This window comes from Neophocaena asiaeorientalis, unplaced genomic scaffold (genome assembly GCF_003031525.2).
Source record: "Neophocaena asiaeorientalis asiaeorientalis breed wild unplaced genomic scaffold, Neophocaena_asiaeorientalis_V1.1 scaffold84, whole genome shotgun sequence".
Lineage (NCBI taxonomy): Eukaryota > Metazoa > Chordata > Mammalia > Artiodactyla > Phocoenidae > Neophocaena > Neophocaena asiaeorientalis.
Window position 1 is genome coordinate 5,504,326 of NW_020173656.1, and position 21,132 is coordinate 5,525,457.

Here is a 21,132-nt window from a genome sequence, read left to right on the forward strand (position 1 = left end):
GAGGGGGGAGCCGGGTCATGGGGCTCTGTTTTAAGCCTGGGGTGTCATGGTCAGACTTGCAATTCATAAAGGTGACACTTGGACCTTGAGTGGGAGAGCCAGGTCTCAGAGTGCCCTCTGGACCAGCCTCTGATTCCCCTTCGGCCCATCAGCCCCCCATCAGCCCCCCCACCCCACCAGCCCCGTGGCCGTGCAGACTTCCTGCCCAGAGCCCCATTCTCCAGGCTCCGGGCCGACCTCCACTGTGTCCACCTGTTCCTCCTTCACCTGTGCTCATACTTTTGCCGAGGCTGCAACAGCTTCTTGCCCTTTGTCTTCCCTTATTTAGTTTCAAACTCTAGTCTTCTTCCTCTGACAAGGGCAAGACCCAGCCCACAGGGAGCCTTGCTGAGATGTCTAATGTCATCCTGCAAACCCTCCCACTGACCCTGAGGGGCAGGTGCCATTAGTACCCCCATTCTACAGGTAAAGGGATGGAGGCAGGAGAATTTTAGGTAAACAGTAGATCTGGGATTTGAACTGAGGTCTGACTCCAAAGCTCATGCTCTTACCATCATCCATTTGCTAGCCCAAGGAAGAACAAAACTGCACTTTCTGTCTGTGCACAAAGTTTGTAAGGAAGGGAAATAAAATCTCAGTGTTGACCGTGTAGACAGATATGCAAGGAAAAGGGACGCAGAGCGTGTGTGTGTACTCGTGCATGCGTGCGTATCTATTAGAAACACTTGTAAACTGGCCACAGGATCTGCCCAAGAGAAGACACAATCCCCCCCTGAGATAGGTACCTAAGTGGCAGGACCTTTCCCTCACACCCAGGAGGGGCCGGGTCCCCTGGAGTGAGGGCTGGAAGGGGCTCGAAGAGGCCAGGAGAAGAGCGCACGAGGCCATGGGGAAGCTCAAAGCAAAGCCCAGGCCGAGACAACTGGGCTGCCCCATCATCCATCTGTTGTCCCATCTGAGTCCCTATGAACCAGGTGAAAACCCGGCAGGAAAAGGAGCTGCACCTCTGTCTTTGGATAATGTGAAGGCTAGTGCTGCGTAACAACCAGGCCTCACCTGCATCCCTGCTGGAGGGGGAACCCCAGGAGGACTGAGTGGAGGAGAAGACTGTGGGCTGAGCCTCCTTCCAGGTTTCAGGAAAGAAGGAGGATAGGTTTGAGCAGACTAGACCTAGTGGGGTCCTGGGGATGCAGCCCCCAAGTCACAAGAGTCACTTCTCAACCCCAGCAAGCGGGACCTAGGTCTGCCCTGGACTTTCTCTTTGGGATCATGGAGGAGAAGTCCCTTCACTTGTCCCCCAGGAGCCAAGGAGCTCTGGGGGATGCTTGGTGCCACTAGGGGCACTGGCTGCCCTCACTGGCTGGGTGGGCTGCAGGCCCCATCAGAGGGGACAGGACTGTTCTTTAGAGACAGCAGGGACACTGCCCTCCCTTCCGAGAGTGTGGGAGGAAATGTCCAGCCCCAGAGGAGCACTGCCCCCATCCCACCAGATGGGACAGAGACCTGGCATTCTACCTTCCAGCGGAAACCCTCATCTCGCTAAGCCTGTTGGAACCACCGACGTGTTTGAACTATATCCTCTTTTCATAGTAAATGAAAACAGATGGACAAACTGATTTTGTGCAGGTTGATTCTCACAAGCCCCATGTGTAGACTCTGGGCTTCCCGCTCCAGCTCCCTCTCCAGAGGAAGCTAAAAGGATCTCTCTAATTGAGTGGCACAGACCCGGGATGTAGGGGAGCCCAACAGACGTTAACGCAGTAGTCAAGCCATATGCATTTGCCCTCCTTCCCTGAGACGCTGGGCATTTGTGGGTGGCAGTCTGCCCCCTTTTCTGGGAGAATAGAGCAGTGTGACTAGAAGAGCAGATAGTCACACATCCCTAATGCTGGCAGAATGACATGAGCCAGACTTATTGCCAGGAAAGTCCTCAGAGCCAATGAGTCTGGTGTGTGCTTGTGTTTGTGCCCTGGAGCTGATGACACACTTGAGTGCCTCTCCGTGGGGCAGGGTGGGCATCACGTCAGGAGGGTGAGGTCACCCTCCTGAGCAGAGCAGGGTACCATCCACGTTCATCCCTGCTCCGTGACTGTCCCCACCCACCACTGCCCCAACAGTTCCAGGTCCAGCTTGCAAAATGAAAGCATCTGATCACTGAGGTGTGTGAGGGGTAGATGAGGCACTCTGTCCTGAATTCTGGAGAAGGCAGTTCTTATCCCACATGAGTGAATGGTTAATGGTGGGGTCGCAAACATCCTGATATTTGGGCTGAGGCATTCCCAGCACATCCACAGACTTAGGCCTGCCAAGCAGAGGCTGTGTCCCACATCTTAGGGACACACCCCGTCTTGGGAGAAGGTGACCCCAGGAAGTTTTAGTTTTCTGATAGAACCTGGAGGCCCTGTGTGGACTGGGCAGCTCCAGCCTGACCCTCACTCCCATGCTCCGACCCCCAATTGTCGGGTCCATAGCCCCACCCTGATAAGGCTAAGCCTGCCCGATCCTGCCCTGCTCCCCCTTCTCCAAGGTCATATCATGACCCCGATTGCCCAGCAGCTCCCCAGATACTCCATGGGGCTGAGAGAAATGGGATGCTCAGACCCCCAGAGCCAGCTCAGGAGAGGGACAGAATGGTTATCTGGGGAGGACACAACTCCCCACTGGTGACCAGGGCCACCCATCAAGGGCGATACCTCCCAGGGGGTCCTTGCTCAGAGGGAAGAGGTCTAAGGAGCACAGAGGTCCCGTCCCAAGACAGTCTGACGGTCAGGGCTGGAGAGTGGCCACTGGCCTACCTCTGCCCCCACAGCTGTCCAGCCACACAAGAATGCCTGTGTGGACCATAAACATGCCCGTGCAGGGGAGCTGCACGAGGCCTCACTGTCAGGGGCCTCTCTTCCTCCAGATCTTGAACTCAGTCGTGTGACAAAGTCTCCATCCCGTCCCCAAGAGTTCCTCATTCCGAGAGGAATGGTCAGTCAGCTCACAGTGTCTGGCATCTGGCCCCAGGGGCCTCCAGCCACTCCCCACAGGTTGCCCAGCGGCCCCCTCCTCTCCACAGGTTGCCCCCATGGGAAGTGGGGGGTCTGGAGGAGCAGAGCCTCAGCCGAGCATCACAGGAACAGCGGTCCTCTTCAACCCTGGACAGAACCTGCAATGATTGACATCCCGTGAGCCTCCCCAAGCAACCCCTTGGCTCCTAGCCATGCGAGCATCACCTTGTCCCCAGGACCCTCTCCCTGGCTCAGATTCTGGGCAAGACAACATCTCCCCACAAGTGCAGCCACGCAGGTCCCATCAGACGTATAACTCAGGGCCGGGGGCTCCGCTGGCCTTCCATCTACCCAACACCCCTCCTCACAGGGTTGGTCCTTGGTTCTCGGGGTCACGTGTCACACGCATTTCAGTGCGTGCGTGTGCACGTGTGTGTGCACATCCTAAAGTCCCACCTCAGCTCTTCACTGATTTTGTGCTGAGGACGCGTGGGGAGACTGGAGGGCTGGCCAGAGGGGGAGGCAGCAGTGGCTGCGAGCCTTGGGAGAAGGGGAGCAGCCCTCCTTTGGCCTCATCAGCCCTGCCCTGGCTGTGGCCCAACGTGACCTCTGCAGAGCACGAAGGGCGTGGGGGTGAGGGTGTGGAGGCCAGAGAGTGGCAGGTCGGCAGGAAGGCAGAGCAGAGTAAGAGGTTGACCAGATGGCCCCGGAGGCCTGGGGTGTGGAGAATGTCTGTGGTTTTAAGTGATCACATCATAAACCATCTTTATACTTAACGAAGTCACCCGAGCATGGGCCTCCGTCCTTACAGGAGAACACTAGGTGTGTTAAGACACTTTAAAACTCACACACACTGTGTACATCTATGGGTTTGAGAAGGGGCTCTGCTCAGACCCTCTGTTTAGCCTGTACATTTCCACTCAGCTTTCTGGCCCTGCCCAGGGCTCGTGGCAGAATGAAGCCTTCAGGGCCCTGGTCAGATAAGCCATCCTACGTGGAGGTGCAGAGTGGCACCCCTGGGAGGGGGACCTGGACGCAGGCGCACTGCTTCACCTGTTCCCTGCCAGGTCATATTTGTATTGTAAAGGCCGTGGGAGGCCAGTGCCTAACCGGAGAGAATGTTGCTCAAACGGTGGCATTTCAGGTTCTGTCGTGTAGAGCAGAGTCTCCCGGGAAGGTATCTTCCAGCCTCTGTCACTTGAACTCTATGGGACTTTGGACCTCATCCAGTTCAGTCTTCTGTTTTGCAGATAAGGAGCCTGAGGCCCAGAGAGACCAAGGCTGCCCGCCTGTCAGTGGCAGAGCTGGGGCACCCAGGTCCCCTAACTCCCTGCTTACACGGGAGTCGGCCTCTCTCTGGGGCCAACCTGTTCACCCGCCAGACACCTGCACACCCCCACTGCCAGCTACAGGTGCACCCAAGGGACCAGTCACAAGAGTCTCGGCCCCTGGCCTCCTCAGGACAGGGTGGGGAGGCAGGGCCAGGAACGCAGAGGTCATTTCCCAGCACGTGGCTGAACCCAGCCCCCCGGGCAGGACCAGGCTCAGTGCGGGTAGCAGGACAGGTCAGAGCGGCCGAGACCGCGTGCCGAGCCGATCGCCTCTGAGAACCCTGCCTCCCTCTTAACTCTCTGGGTGTTTCTCCTCTTGGTCACTTCTCGATTGGTGTTATTTTTGCTTCATCTTATCTGTTTCCTTCCAGGTCCAGCTTTAGGGCGCGGCTGCCAGGCCTTAGGAGCCTTTGCAATGGTTTTGTATTTCTGTAGACACCAGATATAAACATATTTATATATCTGTGTCCCTCCCCTGCTCCCCCCAGTTCACAAGCCCGATGCACACTCTACACGCAGGCCACTCTGACCTCTGACCCCGTGTTCCATGTGGCAGGAGGCCCCGCCCCGGGCCAGGTCCTAGGTCATGGCTGCTGGCTGTCTGTGGCGGAAGTCCTTGGTTGTTCTCCCTCCCCTCCTCCTGGCTCTAACCATTCTGTCCGTCTATCTCGTCTCGTCCTCAGTTTCCAAGCAATGTCATGAAGGGCTTCCTTTCCATGCCTAAAAGGAAACAATATGTTTTTGGAAAGAGGTGGGGTTGGAGTCAGGGTTCCGGGACGGCTTGGGGCCCTCAGTCTTCAGGGCAATCAAGGGATTGGCTGCGATCACAGGCGTTTGGGAGCCTCAGTCACGCTGGAGATTCTCCCACTGGAGGCAGACGGGCCCCGCGGCCTGGGACCTGCCGGCCACGTTTTGTTTGGCGGAGACGCCGGGGCCAGCAGTGGAGCTGAACCGTATTGTTTCCCTTTGAGGCCAGTCTTGGTCCTCGTCCCCATCCACAGCTCATGCTTTTTGATTTGCATCTTTTTTTGCATGGACATGCCGAGTAGTGATAAGCAGGGTTTTCTGTTCTTCTGGGCGTCTCTGGTCAGACTCTTCTCTTTCAGATCCCGTGTAAGGTCGCTAGGTTCAGGTGTGTCATTGCTGTGTCCCTTGAGTCCTAAAATGAAGGGCGTGACCGAGGTGTGCAGGGAGACCTAGCCCTGTGAGGAGGTGGCGCCGTGGCCGCAGGGCGGCAGGTAAGGACACCCTGGTCTCTGTGCCTAGGTCGGTGCAAGACGGCAGCCAGTGCGGCCGGGAGAAGCTGGAGCTCGTCCTGTCCAACCTGCAGGCCGACGTCCTTGAGCTGCTGCTGGAGTTTGTCTACACGGGCTCCCTGGTCATCGACTCAGCCAACGCCAAGACCCTGCTAGAGGCAGCCAGCAAGTTCCAGTTCCACACCTTCTGCAAAGTCTGCGTGTCCTTTCTCGGTGAGCCGCAGGGAACAGTGCTGATGTGCAAACAGTTCAAAAACAGCAAGGATTGAGAGGGAAGGGCTGTGCGTGCCCAGCCAGACCGCCTCAGGGCGTAGCTGGATTCCACAGCAGTTTTAAGGTGATAATTCGGGTAACTGTGCACAAAGGCCTCTGCTCACCGGCGGACAGAGATGTTCTCTGCATTGCTCCTCTGAGGGCCGGAAAGGCCACACCGGGACCCCGGGCAGCCTTGTGAGGACAAATGGACCGAGAAGCCTGTGTGAATGGTCTGTTCATGGGGAGCCTGTGCCCTGGCCTCACAGCCCTGCTCTCTAAACACTGAACAAACTTGCTTCTATTAGACCCAACCCAGAGAACACACTCACTTTACAGTTTGGAGCTGCCCAGTTTGGTGAGAGCGGGGAGAGGGAGGGGCAGAGACAGGAGTCACCAGAACCGGCCTGAGTGTGGAGTGAGAGAGGCGGGGATGGGAGCAGGCCAGGTGGGGATGGCCAGGGGCCTGAGACGTGACCTTGGGGGAATGAGCCATCTAGAAGAGTCAGGAACCACAGCTCCTGAGTTGGGCCCACAAAAGTGATGGGCCTCCTGGGACCCAGACACGTCTAGACTAGAATAACCATTAGTCGGATCTCAGGAGCTCTGGCCAGACTGACCCCAGGTCTGGAGGTCAGGTTGGGTGAGGCCGAGACCCATGGGAGGTGGTGGGTGGGCTTATAAGGGGTGTTACTGCTACCATGACTCTAAAGTAGAAGGCTGTGACCCCAGACGTGCCTGTCACAATTATGGCAGACACCATAAGCCTCAGTGTGACCCCCCAAGCCCAGGCCTCTTCCACTCACAGGCACTGAAAAAGGTCCGAGCCCAGCACTGACACTCCATACCTCAGTCTCGGCCCTTCTGCCGGGACCTGCAGCAGCAGAGGGAGGCCCCGGGGAAGTCAGCATGAGATGGGGCAGAGAAAAAGCCAGAAAATGGATCTGAAGATCCAGGAACACAGGAAATGGGCTTGTGGGGACTCTGAATGCTGAAGGCGGGTCACAGAGACATGAGCTCAGAGAGGGATCCAGAGTGACAGGCGATGGGGATGGGTGGTGACCCCTTCCAGGGCCCTGCAGTCAGTGGTCCCGTCCTGTGCTCTTGCCCCCAGAGAAGCAGCTGACGGCCAGCAACTGCCTGGGGGTGCTGGCCATGGCCGAGGCCATGCAGTGCAGCGAGCTCTACCACATGGCCAAGGCCTTTGCGCTGCAGATCTTCCCCGAGGTGGCGACCCAGGAGGAGATCCTAAACATCTCCAAGGATGACTTCATCGCCTACATCGCCAATGACAGCCTCAACACCAAGGCCGAGGAGCTAGTGTACGAGACCGTCATCAAGTGGATCAAGAAAGACCCCGTGTCCCGTGCGCAGGTAGGGCCTGCCCCACGCCCACCCGGCTTGTCCCTTCTCCCTCACAGTACAGGGATGGTGTCTGGAGCAAGGGGCCAGGAAATTAGAGGAGGCAGGGCTGCCTGGTCTGACCAGCAGTGGGAGCATCTGAGAGCCAGCAGGCCCGGGTAGGGAGGCTGGACCAGCTCCCGTGGGTGCAGAGCAGTGAAGGGGGATGAGAGATGAGAAATCAGGCACTAGAGGGTTCTCTAGGGCTGGCATTACACCTGAAGGAGACCCAAGCCAACCGAGAGGCCGCAGGGCCAGGTGCACAGCACCAGGGCCCTGCAGGGAGAGAAGTGTGTGCCTGAGCCAGGGTGCCCTGGGCTCCCGTGAGCTCGGACCCAGCAGCAGGAGCCCCACCCGTGCTCGGGCTGTTGAGAGGGTGGAGAGCACCTGGACCAAGCAGAAACCACCGCCCGCCTGATGGGAGGGAGGGCGAGTCCCTCAGGGGGGACAGCTGAAGAAATCAGAGACGGAGCCCAGGGCGGAAGGAAAAGAGAGCAGGGTCTGCAGGAGGGCCCCTGAGTTACAGGAAATCGAGCACAGCCCGGAAGGATCTCCGGCCGACGGCCTTGCTTAGAACGGAATTACCTTGGTTCTAACGTGTGAGGAGCCCCCGGCCATTAGTGCAGACACACAGGTGGCTCTCAGGAGAGCTCAGAGGCCCCCCAGAGAGCAGCAAATGGGAGGACAGAGTCAGGGAGGCAGGAGCCCAGAACGAGCTGAGGCAGCTGAGTGACACGTGACAGGGGCTACTTTGTTGCGTGTGGAACAAGAAGAGGCATGAGGGAGGGAGGGATGGGGCAGGCGGGGGCATTCACAGCCTTGGGTGGATACAGGACGCAGACATGGCTCTCCACCCCTGCCCCAGCCACTGGGCCCAGGAGAAGGCGGTCCTCTGACTGACCAGGCGGGGTCGGGGCAAGATTCATTTTCAGAGGAAGGAAGTCAGGTTGGGTGGCTGTAGTAATGACCACCACCGTCCACCACAATGCCCAAATCTGTCTCCAGCCCAGACCTCTGCCTTTGATTGTCTACTGGACACCTCCAGCCCATGTCCCCCAAGCCCCTCTAATTCATAAACCCCCAGACCTACACATCTTGTTGTGTTCCTTATTCCAGTTCTGCCCATTACCCATGGCAGAAGTTGAGAGTCCCCCACACCTTCCACCTCCACTTGGCCACACACCACTGCCACTTGTGCCTCCTCTTACGAGAGCCAGCTTCTCTCTCTCCCCATTCAAGGCCCCTCATCTCACCAGGATGACTGCAGTCGTCTCCTGAGAGGTTTCCCCGCCTTCAGTCTCCTCCTTCCAAATTCATTCCCACCCTGCAGCCTCGTGGTCTTCCTAGGAGCATGTTTGGTCCTGTAATTTCTCTGTTTAAAACCCCTCATGAGGGACTTCCCTGGCAGTCCAGCAGTTAAGACTCGGTGCTTTCATGGCAGAGGGCACGGGTTCGATCCCCGGTCCAGGACCTAAGATCCCACATGCCACGTGGCACGGCTCCCCAAAAAATTTTTCACAAAACTTTTAAAAATAAAAATAACTAAAGTAAAACCCCTCATGAGTGCTCCCATCCACTCTGCAGGAAACACTACACAGCGCTTGGCAGACAAGGCAGGAGGTCAGCGGAGGCCAGTGCCTAGCTGACCTCTCCAGTCTCATTTCCCCCTGTCTGCTGCCCAACGCCCAGCAGAAGCTTCCTGCATCCAGCTCCACAGAGTCCCCCAAATGCAACACTCTCTTTCACACTCCAATGCCTCTGTGTGTGCTTTGAATCCCTCCCCCTCCCCCACCCCCAGTCCTCCTTAGGCCTGGAAAAGTTGGCAATCCTTCCACACCAGGCTCAGATGGCACCCACTCTGGGGAGCCTCCTCTCCTGCACTCCCACAACCCCTAACCAGACTCTTGCTGTGGGAAGAGTTCTTTTATGTGATGGATCCCTTCCCCACCCTTGAACTGTGTATACCTGGAGGTCAGGGACCAGGTCTTATTGGTCTTTGCACCCCCAATAGCACACTCAATGCGCGGCAAGGAGTGGTCACCGATTAGTTGTTGGATGAAACTAAAATAGAGTGGTGAGCAAAGAGTTTGCCAGACAAGAGGGAGATTCACATCAGTCCACGAAAAGCCTTTGATGCAGGTGAGGGGGTCCAGCGGATGCCACGAAAGGGGCTTGCCGGTGATGGGGAGGCACAGGTGCTGACGGTTCTGACTCGCAAGCTCGATGATCACCGTCAGCTGTCCTGGGCCCTCCCACCCCTTCCTGAGCTCCTGCCCCACCTCGTCAAGGATCAGGATCCTCATTTCAGTCCCCGGCAGCCTGGTGTGAAGCAGAGGCCCGCGACCTGGGTGGAGGCAGGGAGAAGGTGCTCAAGAGACTGATGGATGGCCCACCCCAGGGCCAGCCCCAGCACGCCAGGCCTCCCCCTTCCTTCCCTCCTCACCTCCTGCTGCTGGGAGCGCCTGTCAGCTCCGCCTAGGCCGGGGTGAGCAGTGTCGACACTCCCAAGCCAAACGCACACTCGAATTACCCCTTTTGCCCAGCCCCACACCTCTCGCTTCTTCCTTCTCAACACACCTCACAAGAGGTGGCGCCACCTATGCTCTAAGAAGACCCCATGCCCCCTTGACCCTGCAGTACTCGGCGGAGCTCCTGGCCGTGGTCCGCCTCCCCTTCATCCACCCCAGCTACCTGCTCAACGTGGTTGACAACGAGGAGCTGATCAAGTCATCGGAAGCGTGTCGGGACCTGGTCAACGAGGCCAAACGCTACCACATGCTGCCACACGCCCGCCAGGAGATGCAGACGCCCCGAACGCGGCCCCGCCTCTCAGCAGGTATGGCGGCATATGCCCCGAGCCCCCAAAGGCAGGCGCCACGCCGTCAGCCCAACTCTGGGTGGTCTCCCAAGGAGGCACCAGGCACAGATGCTGACACAGTGTCAGGCTATCCCAAGGGTGCCCATCCGTGTCCCTGCAGGTGTGGCCGAGGTCATCGTTTTGGTTGGGGGCCGTCAGATGGTGGGGATGACCCAGCGCTCGCTGGTGGCTGTCACCTGCTGGAACCCGCAGAACAACAAGTGGTACCCCCTGGCCTCACTGCCTTTCTATGACCGCGAGTTCTTCAGCGTAGTGAGTGCCGGGGACAACATCTACCTTTCAGGTGAGGCCCCTCAGGGCTGGGCTGGGGACTGGGCACAGACTTCCCCAGGGGGCCGCTCCCCACACCAGGGTTAAGGAAGGCCAAGGTCACAAGTGTCTACTTTGCAGGGGAAGCCTTCTCCTCCTGCCCCCGGGGCTGCGCCTGCCCAGCCTGGGACCCTTCCTCACTCCCTGCCCACTCTCTGGACCTCCCATACTGCCCACAGGTGGGATGGAATCAGGGGTGACGCTGGCCGATGTCTGGTGCTACATGTCCCTGCTCGATAACTGGAACCTCGTCTCCAGGATGACGGTCCCCCGCTGTCGGCACAATAGCCTTGTCTATGATGGGAAGATTTACACCCTCGGGGGACTTGGCGTGGCAGGCAATGTGGACCACGTGGAGAGGTAAGGAGGTCACAGTCACGACAGGGGCATCCTCTGACATCCCCCGAGAGCTAAAAGCACATCACTCCTCCTCCCCAAACCCCACCCAATTAAGACCCACCGGAGACTGGACTTTTATTTATTTATTTGTTTATTTATGGCTGTGTTGGGTCTTCGTTGCTGTGCGCGGGCTTTCTCTAGTTGAGGTGAGCGTGGGCTACTCTTTGTTGCGGTGTGCGGGCTTCTCATTGCGGTGGCTTCTTTTGCTGTGGAGCACAAGCTCTAGACACGGGGGCTTCAGTAGTTGTGGCTCGCGGGCTCTAGAGCGCAGGCTCAGTAGTTGTGGTGCGTGGGCTTAGTTGTTCCGCAGCATGTGGGATCTTCTCAAGCCAGGGATCGAACCCGTGGTCCCCTGCATTGGCAGGTGGATTCTTAACCACTGAGCCACCAGGGAAGTCCTGATGGTGGAGTAGAAGCAAGAAGGGTAACAACTGCCCAGCCACCAAGACTCTTGTCCCATTCAGGGGGACTGACAAGCTGGAGGCATGAGAGCCAATGGTGCAAAAACACAGGTTGGGCTTGGATGCCCTGACCAGGCAGTTAGGGAACTTACTGGGACCGGAAGTAGCAGCCCAGAGACTGGCTGGGATGTAGGGCTAAGCTGGAACCAATGGTCCAAAGGTGCACCGCGCCAGTGGCTGTACCTTCATGTTCCTGCCAAGTGGAGGTGACACACGGGGGAGTTCCCTTCCTCCCTGCCTCCCACACCTCCAAGGAAATCTGCATGTAACCCAGAGAAGGGTTGCTGCACACAGGCCTGGCCAACCCTCTAGAATTCTCTCTCTAGAAGAGAATGTAAGTCATGTGTATAAAGCCTGCCCTCTGCTGGAAGCTCCAGGCTGGCTTCCTCACCTCGGCGCTTTGAAGCTGGCCGCACCTAGCGGAGGGATCATGTGCAGGCAGGAGGGGAATAGGCTGGAGGCGGGCGCTTCTCTGGGTGGAAACAGTCTTTTCCTTTGAGACGGGGAAATGGATCATGCAGAGAATGGACACCTTGGAGAGAAACTGCAGAACGAGCTCAGATAGCTTTGTGAGTCAGCAGCAGGATGGGGGAAACTGCAGGGCAGTCCTGCTTTTGGAGAATCTAGTGCCCCAGAGAGTGACAAGTTAGGCTGAACTGGCCCCAAATTCCAACCCAGGGGGTCACGACTAAGGTCACCGGAGCCCTTTTCCCACGTTCTTCCCGCACCCTGGCCCCCCCACCCTGGCCGCCATTATCAGCTTCCCGTGTGATAGCTTCTCGCCTGTAGAGCCGCACAAACCCCTCAGTTTGTATTCTTCCCTCGATGGCTAATTGGACACTTGATAAATGTTACGGCAAAGATGGTTTCAGAGTGAGACAGGCTCTGGATTTTCACTGTGGGCTTTTAACTCCCCCAAGTGGAGCTCAGAGATGGCTCAGTAACAACGTTTAATTGTCATATTGATTTGAAGATAATGGGGAATCCCCGTGTGATTATGAAGATATTAATACTGCTGTTGAACCTGGTTCGGCCCTGACGCCGACAGCCTTCTGTGGGACCCACTGCACACCCATCACTCTCCAAGCTTTCCAGAAGCACCAGGTTCCACTCGTTTGTGATCCACTATAAACACACGAAAATGAGACATTTTCTATGTAGGAGTAAACTGAGCTAGATCTGTCATCCTGTCTTGCTCTTGTCAGCTATTTTTAATCTCCTAAGATGCTGATTACTCATTTTGCAAGCTTGTTGATAAATACAGGGATTTGTTCAAGGACCGAATGCACAAAGAAGGGGAACAAACTCCACTCCTGTTGGGCCCAGGAGCAGTTCGCCCTGGCAGCTGGCTAGGCCTTTGTTCCGCTGCGAAATCAGCTGGGGCACAGAATGGGCAAGACCACCCTGCGAACCCCAGGATATGGAGGAGCAGTCCAGGACACGGTGCCCTGAGGCCTCCCCTAGTCCACTGGGATCTGTCAGCCGTCCTTGTATGGACAGGACACAGACCTGAAGGCTCTTGGGTGGAGGGTACATGGAAGGGGTGCCCACTGCTTCCCAAGGAGCATAGCTAGACCCCCTTTGGTCAAGTCAGTTTCTGTGCCACACAGTGACAATGATGAGAATTCAGGGCGACAGGAAGGTCGGGGGAATGGGGACAGACACGAGGACACTGTTCCCCAGGAAGCACTAAGGGTACAAATTGCTCTTATATTGATAATGAACGAGATGTATGGTGCATTATAATTACCTTACTGTATTGCAGGACTAGAGCAAGATTATATAATTATAGTTTAAGACAACAGTGTAATAGACAAACCTGTATTATATCATTATATAAATAACGGGGTCTAATACTTTATAGCAATATATTGCAGTAGCTGTGGTTACTGGATAAATGATAGCAGAGCGCCGCACTCCGCGGGGTCATTTGCATGTCATTAGCATATCCTTCTCAAGCAGGAAGCTGACAGATTGAGCTGACGGGAGGGCTTGTGGCTTGGCAATCAGCCACCTGGAATAACAAGAAATTCACGTTTGGCAGAATGTGCCATTATATGGAAAGCCTGAAGACTAACAGCCACATAATCTTCCACTGTCTCCCAGCTCCTTCTGCAGCTCTTTGGATCTCTGCCACATCGGCTTAAAAAACAGATATCTGAACTTCTGATACTGTCCCAAAAGGCACTTATTCCATTGCCTACTAGCCACGTATCATTCGTCTGGGGCTTAATTGAATCCGCCCCTGCTCCCCTTTCAGGTACTTGAGCTTCTCCTCAAATCCTGAGTCTGTGCAAGCACAGAGCTGGACGTCTCACAGCCAGGGGCACCAGCTAGGAGAGACCATCTTCCTGGGTCAGCGAGCTGTGACCATGCAATGACTAATGCCTCAAGGAGGCTCACGAGGAAAAGTGGGCCCCGTGTGCTTCCCGGGAAAGGTGTGCTGGGAGAATCCCAAGTGTAGGGGTGCAGCAAGCCCAGGGTGGAGGCCCCGCCTTGGGTCCAGAACCCGCGAAAGAGCAGTGAACAGTGTGGTGAGCCGTAGATGGAAGATCCAGAGTGAATGCTTGTGAGGGTCGCCCTCAGGGAACAACTGAGAAACACAGCTGCCCCACTAAGAAAGACCTCAAAGATCCCGGTTCAGTGGCCCATTTGCTTAATGCCAAGTCTACTCCTGCCATCTGCTGTGTCTGTTCTCACATTTTCCCTGCCCTGCCTGGAACTCATGTTCCGTCACTTCTCCATCCTCTGACTTTGCCATCTCCATGCCTGCCCTCTGGGGGCTGATTGCTGGTGGAGAAAATCCCACAGTCTTGTAGATTGGCCTCATGTGTATTGAAGTCCTCCAACCTCTACTGGATCCTCATGGTGCAGGGCATTTTTTGTGTTTCCCTTGTCAGCTGTTTCTCCCACTCTCAAGAGCGTGCGTCTCCCATCTTCACCTCTCTCCTCAAGGCTCTTACCCCACAGACTCCTCCAATACTTGACTCCTGCTTCACAGAGAAAATGGAGCCATCAATCAAGAACTCTCTCTTTTTCCTGCCATCACTCCTGCATATGTCCTTATGCTCATGACATTCTTGCCTTCCTCTCTCATGCCAAAATGGCCACCACTTCCCTGTCTACTCTGGATCCAATTTGCATCCAGCTACCAGGAGCCACCCATCATCAGCTCTCCCCTCTCTTTCATATATAGTTCATCGTTCCTTATCCACTTGGGGTCCTTCCCATCAGCATGTAAACACAATTAAAACTCCCCCCCGCAAATTAAAATAAAACCCATGCTGTGCTGGAGCTGGTTCATACTGGTTCATTAGAGCCCACTGTTAAATCTTCAGGAACTCTGCAAGTCAGTTGTTAGCTACAGAGATTATTAAAAATTAAGTCATATAAACTTAGAATTAAATTATTTAAAAACAAAGGTAATCCATACTCAAAACTCATCACTGTCTAATTTTTTTTACTACATTTTACTACTGCCTATGTTCTGGAGGTTGTATGTGTCCACTGCATCTGTACGTGGGGGAGATTCTGTACCCTGGGGCACTACTGGGCATCTCTTCCCAACCCTACATTCAGTGATGTCCCATTGGTAGCTTGAAATCAGCCATGATGAGAGGATTTACATTACAGAAATCAGCAAATGCTACACACCAGGACTTTCTTCCCTGGAGAGCTGGTTGTTAAACATTTATCAGCAAAACCCCCTCTTAGCTCTATAGTCCTTTCTAAGTCCCACCTTCTCTGCTCCCTCCTCCATACACAAATAGCCCTGCACCTCCCATTCCACATATGATGCCCTTGACATGACCACCAGTGACCTGTTGGGGACTTCCTGACCTCCTGTCACATCCTCCGTGCTGCAGCTTTGCCTTCTGTCACATCACTCTTGGACTCCTCTCAGCTCCCCTCATACAGGCTGGCATCTCCCCAGTGTCCTCAGCCCGTCCTCACCCCACACGCTCCCTGTGAACTACCTCGTCTTCAGTTTCCATCTATGTGCCCATGATCCCGTAACTGAATATTTAATCCAGACCTAAATACCAACTGCCCCTGCACATCCCCAATTTGTTACCCACAGATACTTTAAATTTCCCATGAATAAAACCAAAATCATCCTCCTCCCCAAAACTCTCCCAACCTCGATTCCCTGTCCCATGAGTAGTGCCCCCTCTGTCCAGTTTCCCAAGCCAGAGACCCTGAGGCATCCTCAGCAACTCCCTGAAATGAGACATCAATTCATGCTAAACCTTATCAGTTTACCTCTCCCTCTGTTCCCAGCTCCTTCCTTGGTCCAGGCCACTATTTCCCCAGTTTCCAGCCCATGGGCTGGGTATGGAGGAGACGCCCAGTGCCGGGCTGCTGAATGAAAGAGTAGGACTGAGCTGCACAGAGAGGGCTGAAGAGGCCTGGAAGCTGGGGGGCTGAGAGAGGTTTCCACAGACAGACAAGAGCCCCCCTGAGGTTCAAGAGGGAGGCTGAGAGGGCCGGTTTGGGCTAGATCCTGGGTGGCCTTGAGTGATTCAACCCAAGTACCCTCCACTGTGTGATATCGGGCTACACCGAGGGCAGGAAGTGGGTGGTGGGGCTCCCCCATGTCTGCTGTCTTGCTTGAGGCCCCTGCCCTGCACGAGGCCCATCTGATTCTGGCTCTTCTTCTCCTCTCTCAACAGGTATGACACCATCACCAACCAATGGGAGGCGGTGGCCCCTCTGCCCAAGGCAGTGCACTCGGCAGCAGCCACAGTGTGTGGAGGCAAGATCTACGTGTTTGGGGGCGTGAACGAGGCAGGCCGAGCTGCAGGCGTCCTCCAGTCTTACGTTCCACAGAGCAATACGTGGAGCTTCATCGAGTCCCCGATGATTGGTGAGAACCAGCTGTCTCCTCGGCCCAGGATCAGGGCAGTGGCCCCACCTCATCGCTTTAGTCGGTGTCAATATTCCCAAACCCGGGGGCAGGCTGAGCCCAAGGGTTCTGCACATCCAAGTCCAGGGGGGTGGGAGGGGAGGGGAGGCCCCAGCTCAGGTGCAGCTGAAGCTCCCACTACCTGGACAAAGGGCAAGCTGGTCCGTGCCAGGTGTCTCCTGGCCCCAGCCTTGTTCTTGGGCCAACCAGTGATGTTGGAGGTCTTTGCAGCTCCTGTCCCCTGCAGGGCCTGCTGGGATGGAGGAGGGGAGGGGGCCCGGCAGAGGGCCCTGACCTGCCTGCCTGCTCCGCTCTCCTTGCAGACAACAAGTACGCTCCCGCCGTCACCCTCAATGGCTTCGTTTTCATCCTGGGTGGGGCTTATGCCAGAGCCACCACCATCTATGACCCTGACAAAGGGAACATTAAGGCGGGTCCCAACATGAATCACTCTCGCCAGTTCTGCAGGTGAGGAGGCTGGGCCGGGGAGGAGGAGGGCCAGGGAAGGGACAGAGGGATGGGTTGGTTCATGATGACTGACCACCATCCGATGACCAAGGTGGTGCCTGGGCCCAGAATAGCACCAGCCTCCGCCAGCCGCGGTGGGGGGTGGTGGGGGGCGTTCGTGCAGAGTGTGAAGTGCCCCAAAAGCCTGACCCTGTGGCTCCAGCTGACCCTGCCTCCAAGCTGCACAGGAATGGCTTCCTACAGACACCGGCACCTGGTCCTTAAGGCCACACCTTCTCTCAGTGAGAGGTGAGGGTGGTGCTATGAGGTCAGCTTCCCCCCAGGACCGCCTGCCCGGTCACAGACGAGAGGCAGCAACAGGCCAGAGCTGTGTGATACCCTACATGGGACAGGTGGCTTTTGGGGGAGTGCCCTGATGGCACATGATCCTGATGGCTCTTTGGAGCTGGACCCAGTGAGGCACGAGGCGCAGCTGCCCTGGAGTCCCACAGCTGACTGGGCAGAAACACACCCAGACCAGCCCCCCCGGAAGAGAGAGGTAGAGGTCGGAGTGTGGCCTGGTTCCCGGGGTGCTCTGGCCCAGAAAAATTAACCACCCTGGGCAGTGAGACACACACCCTGCTCTTCTAGCCCCACCCTTTCCTGGACTAAGAGGAACTAGGGAAAAAATGGGAACCACAGAGACCCCATTTGCAGCATTTCCATAACAGAGCCGTCCTGAAGACATCTTGTACCTGTGCAGAGGTGATCACTGAATCCTCGGTGTGGCAAGAGCATGAGGCATTTGTTGAGTGCCTGCTGTTTGTGTGTCACAGCTAGGAAAGCTACAGTCTACCACTGACATCTTACGTGACCTTGGGCAAATAACTTCCCCTCTCTGGGGAAGCTCTACCTATGAAACACGCCCTTGGACTAGATGAGTGCTAAGTTCCTATTAGTATGAAGATGCTACAGTTCTCGAGCCCTACTTTCATGTGACATATCCTACATGGTGGCCGTGTGCAGGGCAACTCTGAGAATACTGTCCAGTGATCAAGACAGCCGGAGTGTGGGCACGGAGAGATGATGCCTCTTAAGCTGGGTCTTGCAAGAGAAGCAGGGAAAGGATATGCCACAAGGGGAGACGTGTGAGGGGCCCAGACGGCGTGGAGCTGCGAGAGAGACAGCTGGGGGCTTCAGTGTCTGGGAGGACGTCTAGATACACATGTTCTGTCCAGGCTCAGATTTTCAGAAATGGGTGGAGACTTTGGAAGGGTTTCTGTTCAATTTCAGGGGACAGCCAAGAAGAAATGGCCATTAGAGGAAATGAGAGAGAACTCGGGGCTGGAAGCATAGATTTGGCATCCGTGTGAAGGGGTAGCTGGGATGCAGCGAGATAGTAAGCGCAGAGAAGCAGAGAGCTGCCCGAGACAGCTTGACCAAGCCCATGAGTGTGGCACAGGGAAGGGCCCTTGCAGCCACAGGTGGGCGGCAGTATCAGGTCACACATGTGAAGGAGTCACAGCAGGAAGTTCTGACTGAGCACCTGGGCAAGGGTGAAATTCCCAGTCGACTGGCTGATGCTCAGTTACAACTTAGTTCTGTATTATCCTGTCTGCTATCATTCTGGCGCATCACGTTCCCAACTAGATTTGAGTGGTAGGAAGGCTCTGTCCCAGCAACACCAAAAAGATGCTCCATAGAGACCCAGTGAACTGAGCCGAGCACCTGTACACAGAGGCTGCTCATCTCCCAGCTGACTTGAGTCAGATGGGCAGGTCCTGGGACACCCAGTATGCATCAGTGTCGCCCACAGCTTGGAGGGTAATATAGCATGATGTCCTGATTGGTCCTGGAGGAAAGGTGTTTTTCTTATCCCCGCTGAGGTCAGAGGGAAAAGAAAAGCAGCAAGACCCCACATGACTTTTGCAAAAGGGGAGAGGCAGCCTGCGACAGGACAGGGTGCTGGGAATCTATCTCCAGGTCCCAGGTGGAAATCCAGTGGCTAAGTCTCTCCTCGTTTTCTCCGACAGTGCTGTGGTACTCGATGGCAAGATTTATGCAACTGGAGGCATTGTTAGCAGTGAGGGGCCTGCCTTGGGCAACATGGAAGCCTATGAGCCTGCAACCAACACGTGGGCCCTCCTCCCCCACATGCCCTGCCCCGTGTTCAGACACGGCTGCGTCGTGATAAAGAAATATATTCAAAGCGGCTGACATCAGCAGGAAGCCCACGCCGAGACTGTAGACAGACACGTCTGGTGAGGCAAATGCTACTCACAAAGATCAACTTTCAGCGACACCAATAAGAGGCCGACCAACACAATCAAGGAACTCACCACGCTACACATTTTGAACACCGTCTACGTTGAATGTAGGAAATCATCCTCGCCTTTGGGGAAAATGAGGGAGTAGCCTCCGAGCTGCGGGAACCTCGACCGAGCGAGCGAGCTGTGCCTTGGGGCTCCTGCAGAGGCACTTGCTCTGACCGGAGGCGCTCACTCTGCCCGGTGCAATAGTTTCACATATTTTTCAACTGGGAGAGAGAAGCCGTTTTTTCCTTCCTGCAGGGCAAGCTTGATCCCCAGCCAACCATAGATCAGCTATCCTATGACAATATTAGGCGTCAGGCTCTCTTGAAATAAGATCAAAGTGTCCTTATCACTTTGATTCCTACTTTTGTTTTTAACCAATCTACGATTTCAGTGGCCGAGGGAAAACAAGGGACAATACTATGTATGGGGCCTGAGGCCTAGGAGGCTGCTGGTCCCCACTAGGTCGAAGATAAGTCCAGGTTCTTTGCGGAGCCAGATGTGACTGGAGCGGTGGCAGCCGTGGGGACAGCTAGGGAGAACCGTCTGTCCCTTCACAGGGTTTTCTACCATGTTTTTGCTGGAGAAGGACAAGGTGATTGTGCTAGCTTTCTCTTATCCCGTATGAATTATTTAGATTTCCAAGGCATTTTCTTGATAAACAAAAGGCTATTTTTAAGTACCGAGAGAAAGAGGCAGCCACGAGAGGGATAACGCGGGAATTCCCAAAGCTCTTTGTAGGTAGTGCCAGAGTGGGGCATTTGCTCTAATTTTTCTATGTTCAGAATAGAGGATCTCTCCTGGGTGGGGGTGAATGCCCCCATTTTATTTTTAGAAAAAGTAACTCCCAGACAGCCCCGTAAAAGCCGTGCCTCATGGAAGCACTGTCATAGAGAGACAACTCCGTTTCTGAAGGAAACCAGCTCTGGCTCGTGACACCAGCTCAGCTCCCTCCATGAGGTAAAGCTGAGGACCCGGGCCAGGTTGGAAGGGAAGGAGGGAGGATACATGTCTACAAAGCACAGGAGACTATTTTTGATATTTATAGCTATATATTAAGGCACCTGCCACAAAGAGCTCTCAGGATGGGGACAGCCTTCTTAGACGAGCCGTGACAGCCAAGGCCTGAATCATTCTTCTAGTAGCATCTTAACCCAAGCAAGGGGAGCCAGGAGGGAGGCCACCCCGTGGCTCACAGAGAAAGGCCTTCCCTCTAGTCCTCAGACGCTCAAACCTCACGTGGTGACCAGTTTCCATTCCAGGGCACGAAGGAGGCAGCCGCCATTGCTGTGCTGTTTAGCTGAAGTTGGTACCAAATACGCATTTACCATTTTTATACCTGGTAAGTCGACTTGCCGTCATTTCATCATAAAAACCACTTATAAGGAGAAAAGGACAGGACACGCTCTCCATCTTTCAGTATTTGATGACACAAAGTCCCAATGTCGGGCATCAACTTCTAGCACTACAAGTGTGGCTCCCACTTGGACAAGATACCGAGCTTCGTTATGCAGTTTTTAATATTATTTATTCTTTTAGAAAGTAATAAGCACAAAACTACATACGTTGTATGTCATTTAAAGTATTTATGTCAAACAGGGTGCAAGTGTGAACCCAAGGACTGGAGCACAAGTGTCTAACTGCCTGGGGCAGGGCGATGTCAGCGTTGGTGGGCGTCTACCTCCAAAGGAGGTGCTAGTGGTCAGCGAGACTCAACACAGACGACACTGAAATCCTGTTCTCTCCTCAGTTATCACACTGGAGCAAAACTGGCTATTTCTGTGAATGATATAAAACAGGGTTCTCTGTAACGGTATTGTACATAGTATATGTTTATTGTTAAGTTCTTGTTATAATAAATATATTTATAGATCTAGACTCGGAAGCCAATCTAATGCCTCTGTGTGCCACTGTCCTTGCCACCGAGATGAGAAACCCCAGTGCAGGCCTGTGCCACCTCTCCCATCAGCTGTCCGGGCTCTGTTACAGACTTGAATGCACATCTTGGTGATCATAAAGGATAGGACTCCTCAGCAAGGGAATGAATGTACAGGGCTGAAAGGCAAGAATAAAGGGCAATTAAAGGTCAAAGCTGAAAGGGACTTGCAAACACTCTGGCATCAACTCAGGGTCTCCCTTCGGTTTAAGTGCTCTTATTATACTTGTGCAACCGAAAGCTTCAAAAAG

General features: G+C 55.0%; 1 protein-coding gene across 1 annotated transcript in view; it reads left to right on the plus strand.

The window, feature by feature from the left end:
- KLHL29 (kelch like family member 29) overlaps positions 1-20,823 on the plus strand; it is a 314,685-nt gene extending 293,862 nt beyond the window's left edge. The window contains exons 7-14 of the mRNA XM_024747808.1: positions 5,591-5,793; positions 6,947-7,206; positions 9,871-10,069; positions 10,212-10,394; positions 10,600-10,780; positions 15,954-16,147; positions 16,510-16,654; positions 18,667-20,823. Coding sequence (XP_024603576.1) covers positions 5,591-5,793; positions 6,947-7,206; positions 9,871-10,069; positions 10,212-10,394; positions 10,600-10,780; positions 15,954-16,147; positions 16,510-16,654; positions 18,667-18,850 — 1,549 coding nt within the window. The 3' untranslated portion in view covers positions 18,851-20,823. The remainder of the gene's footprint in view (positions 1-5,590; positions 5,794-6,946; positions 7,207-9,870; positions 10,070-10,211; positions 10,395-10,599; positions 10,781-15,953; positions 16,148-16,509; positions 16,655-18,666) is intronic.
- Positions 20,824-21,132: the final 309 nt, after the last annotated feature.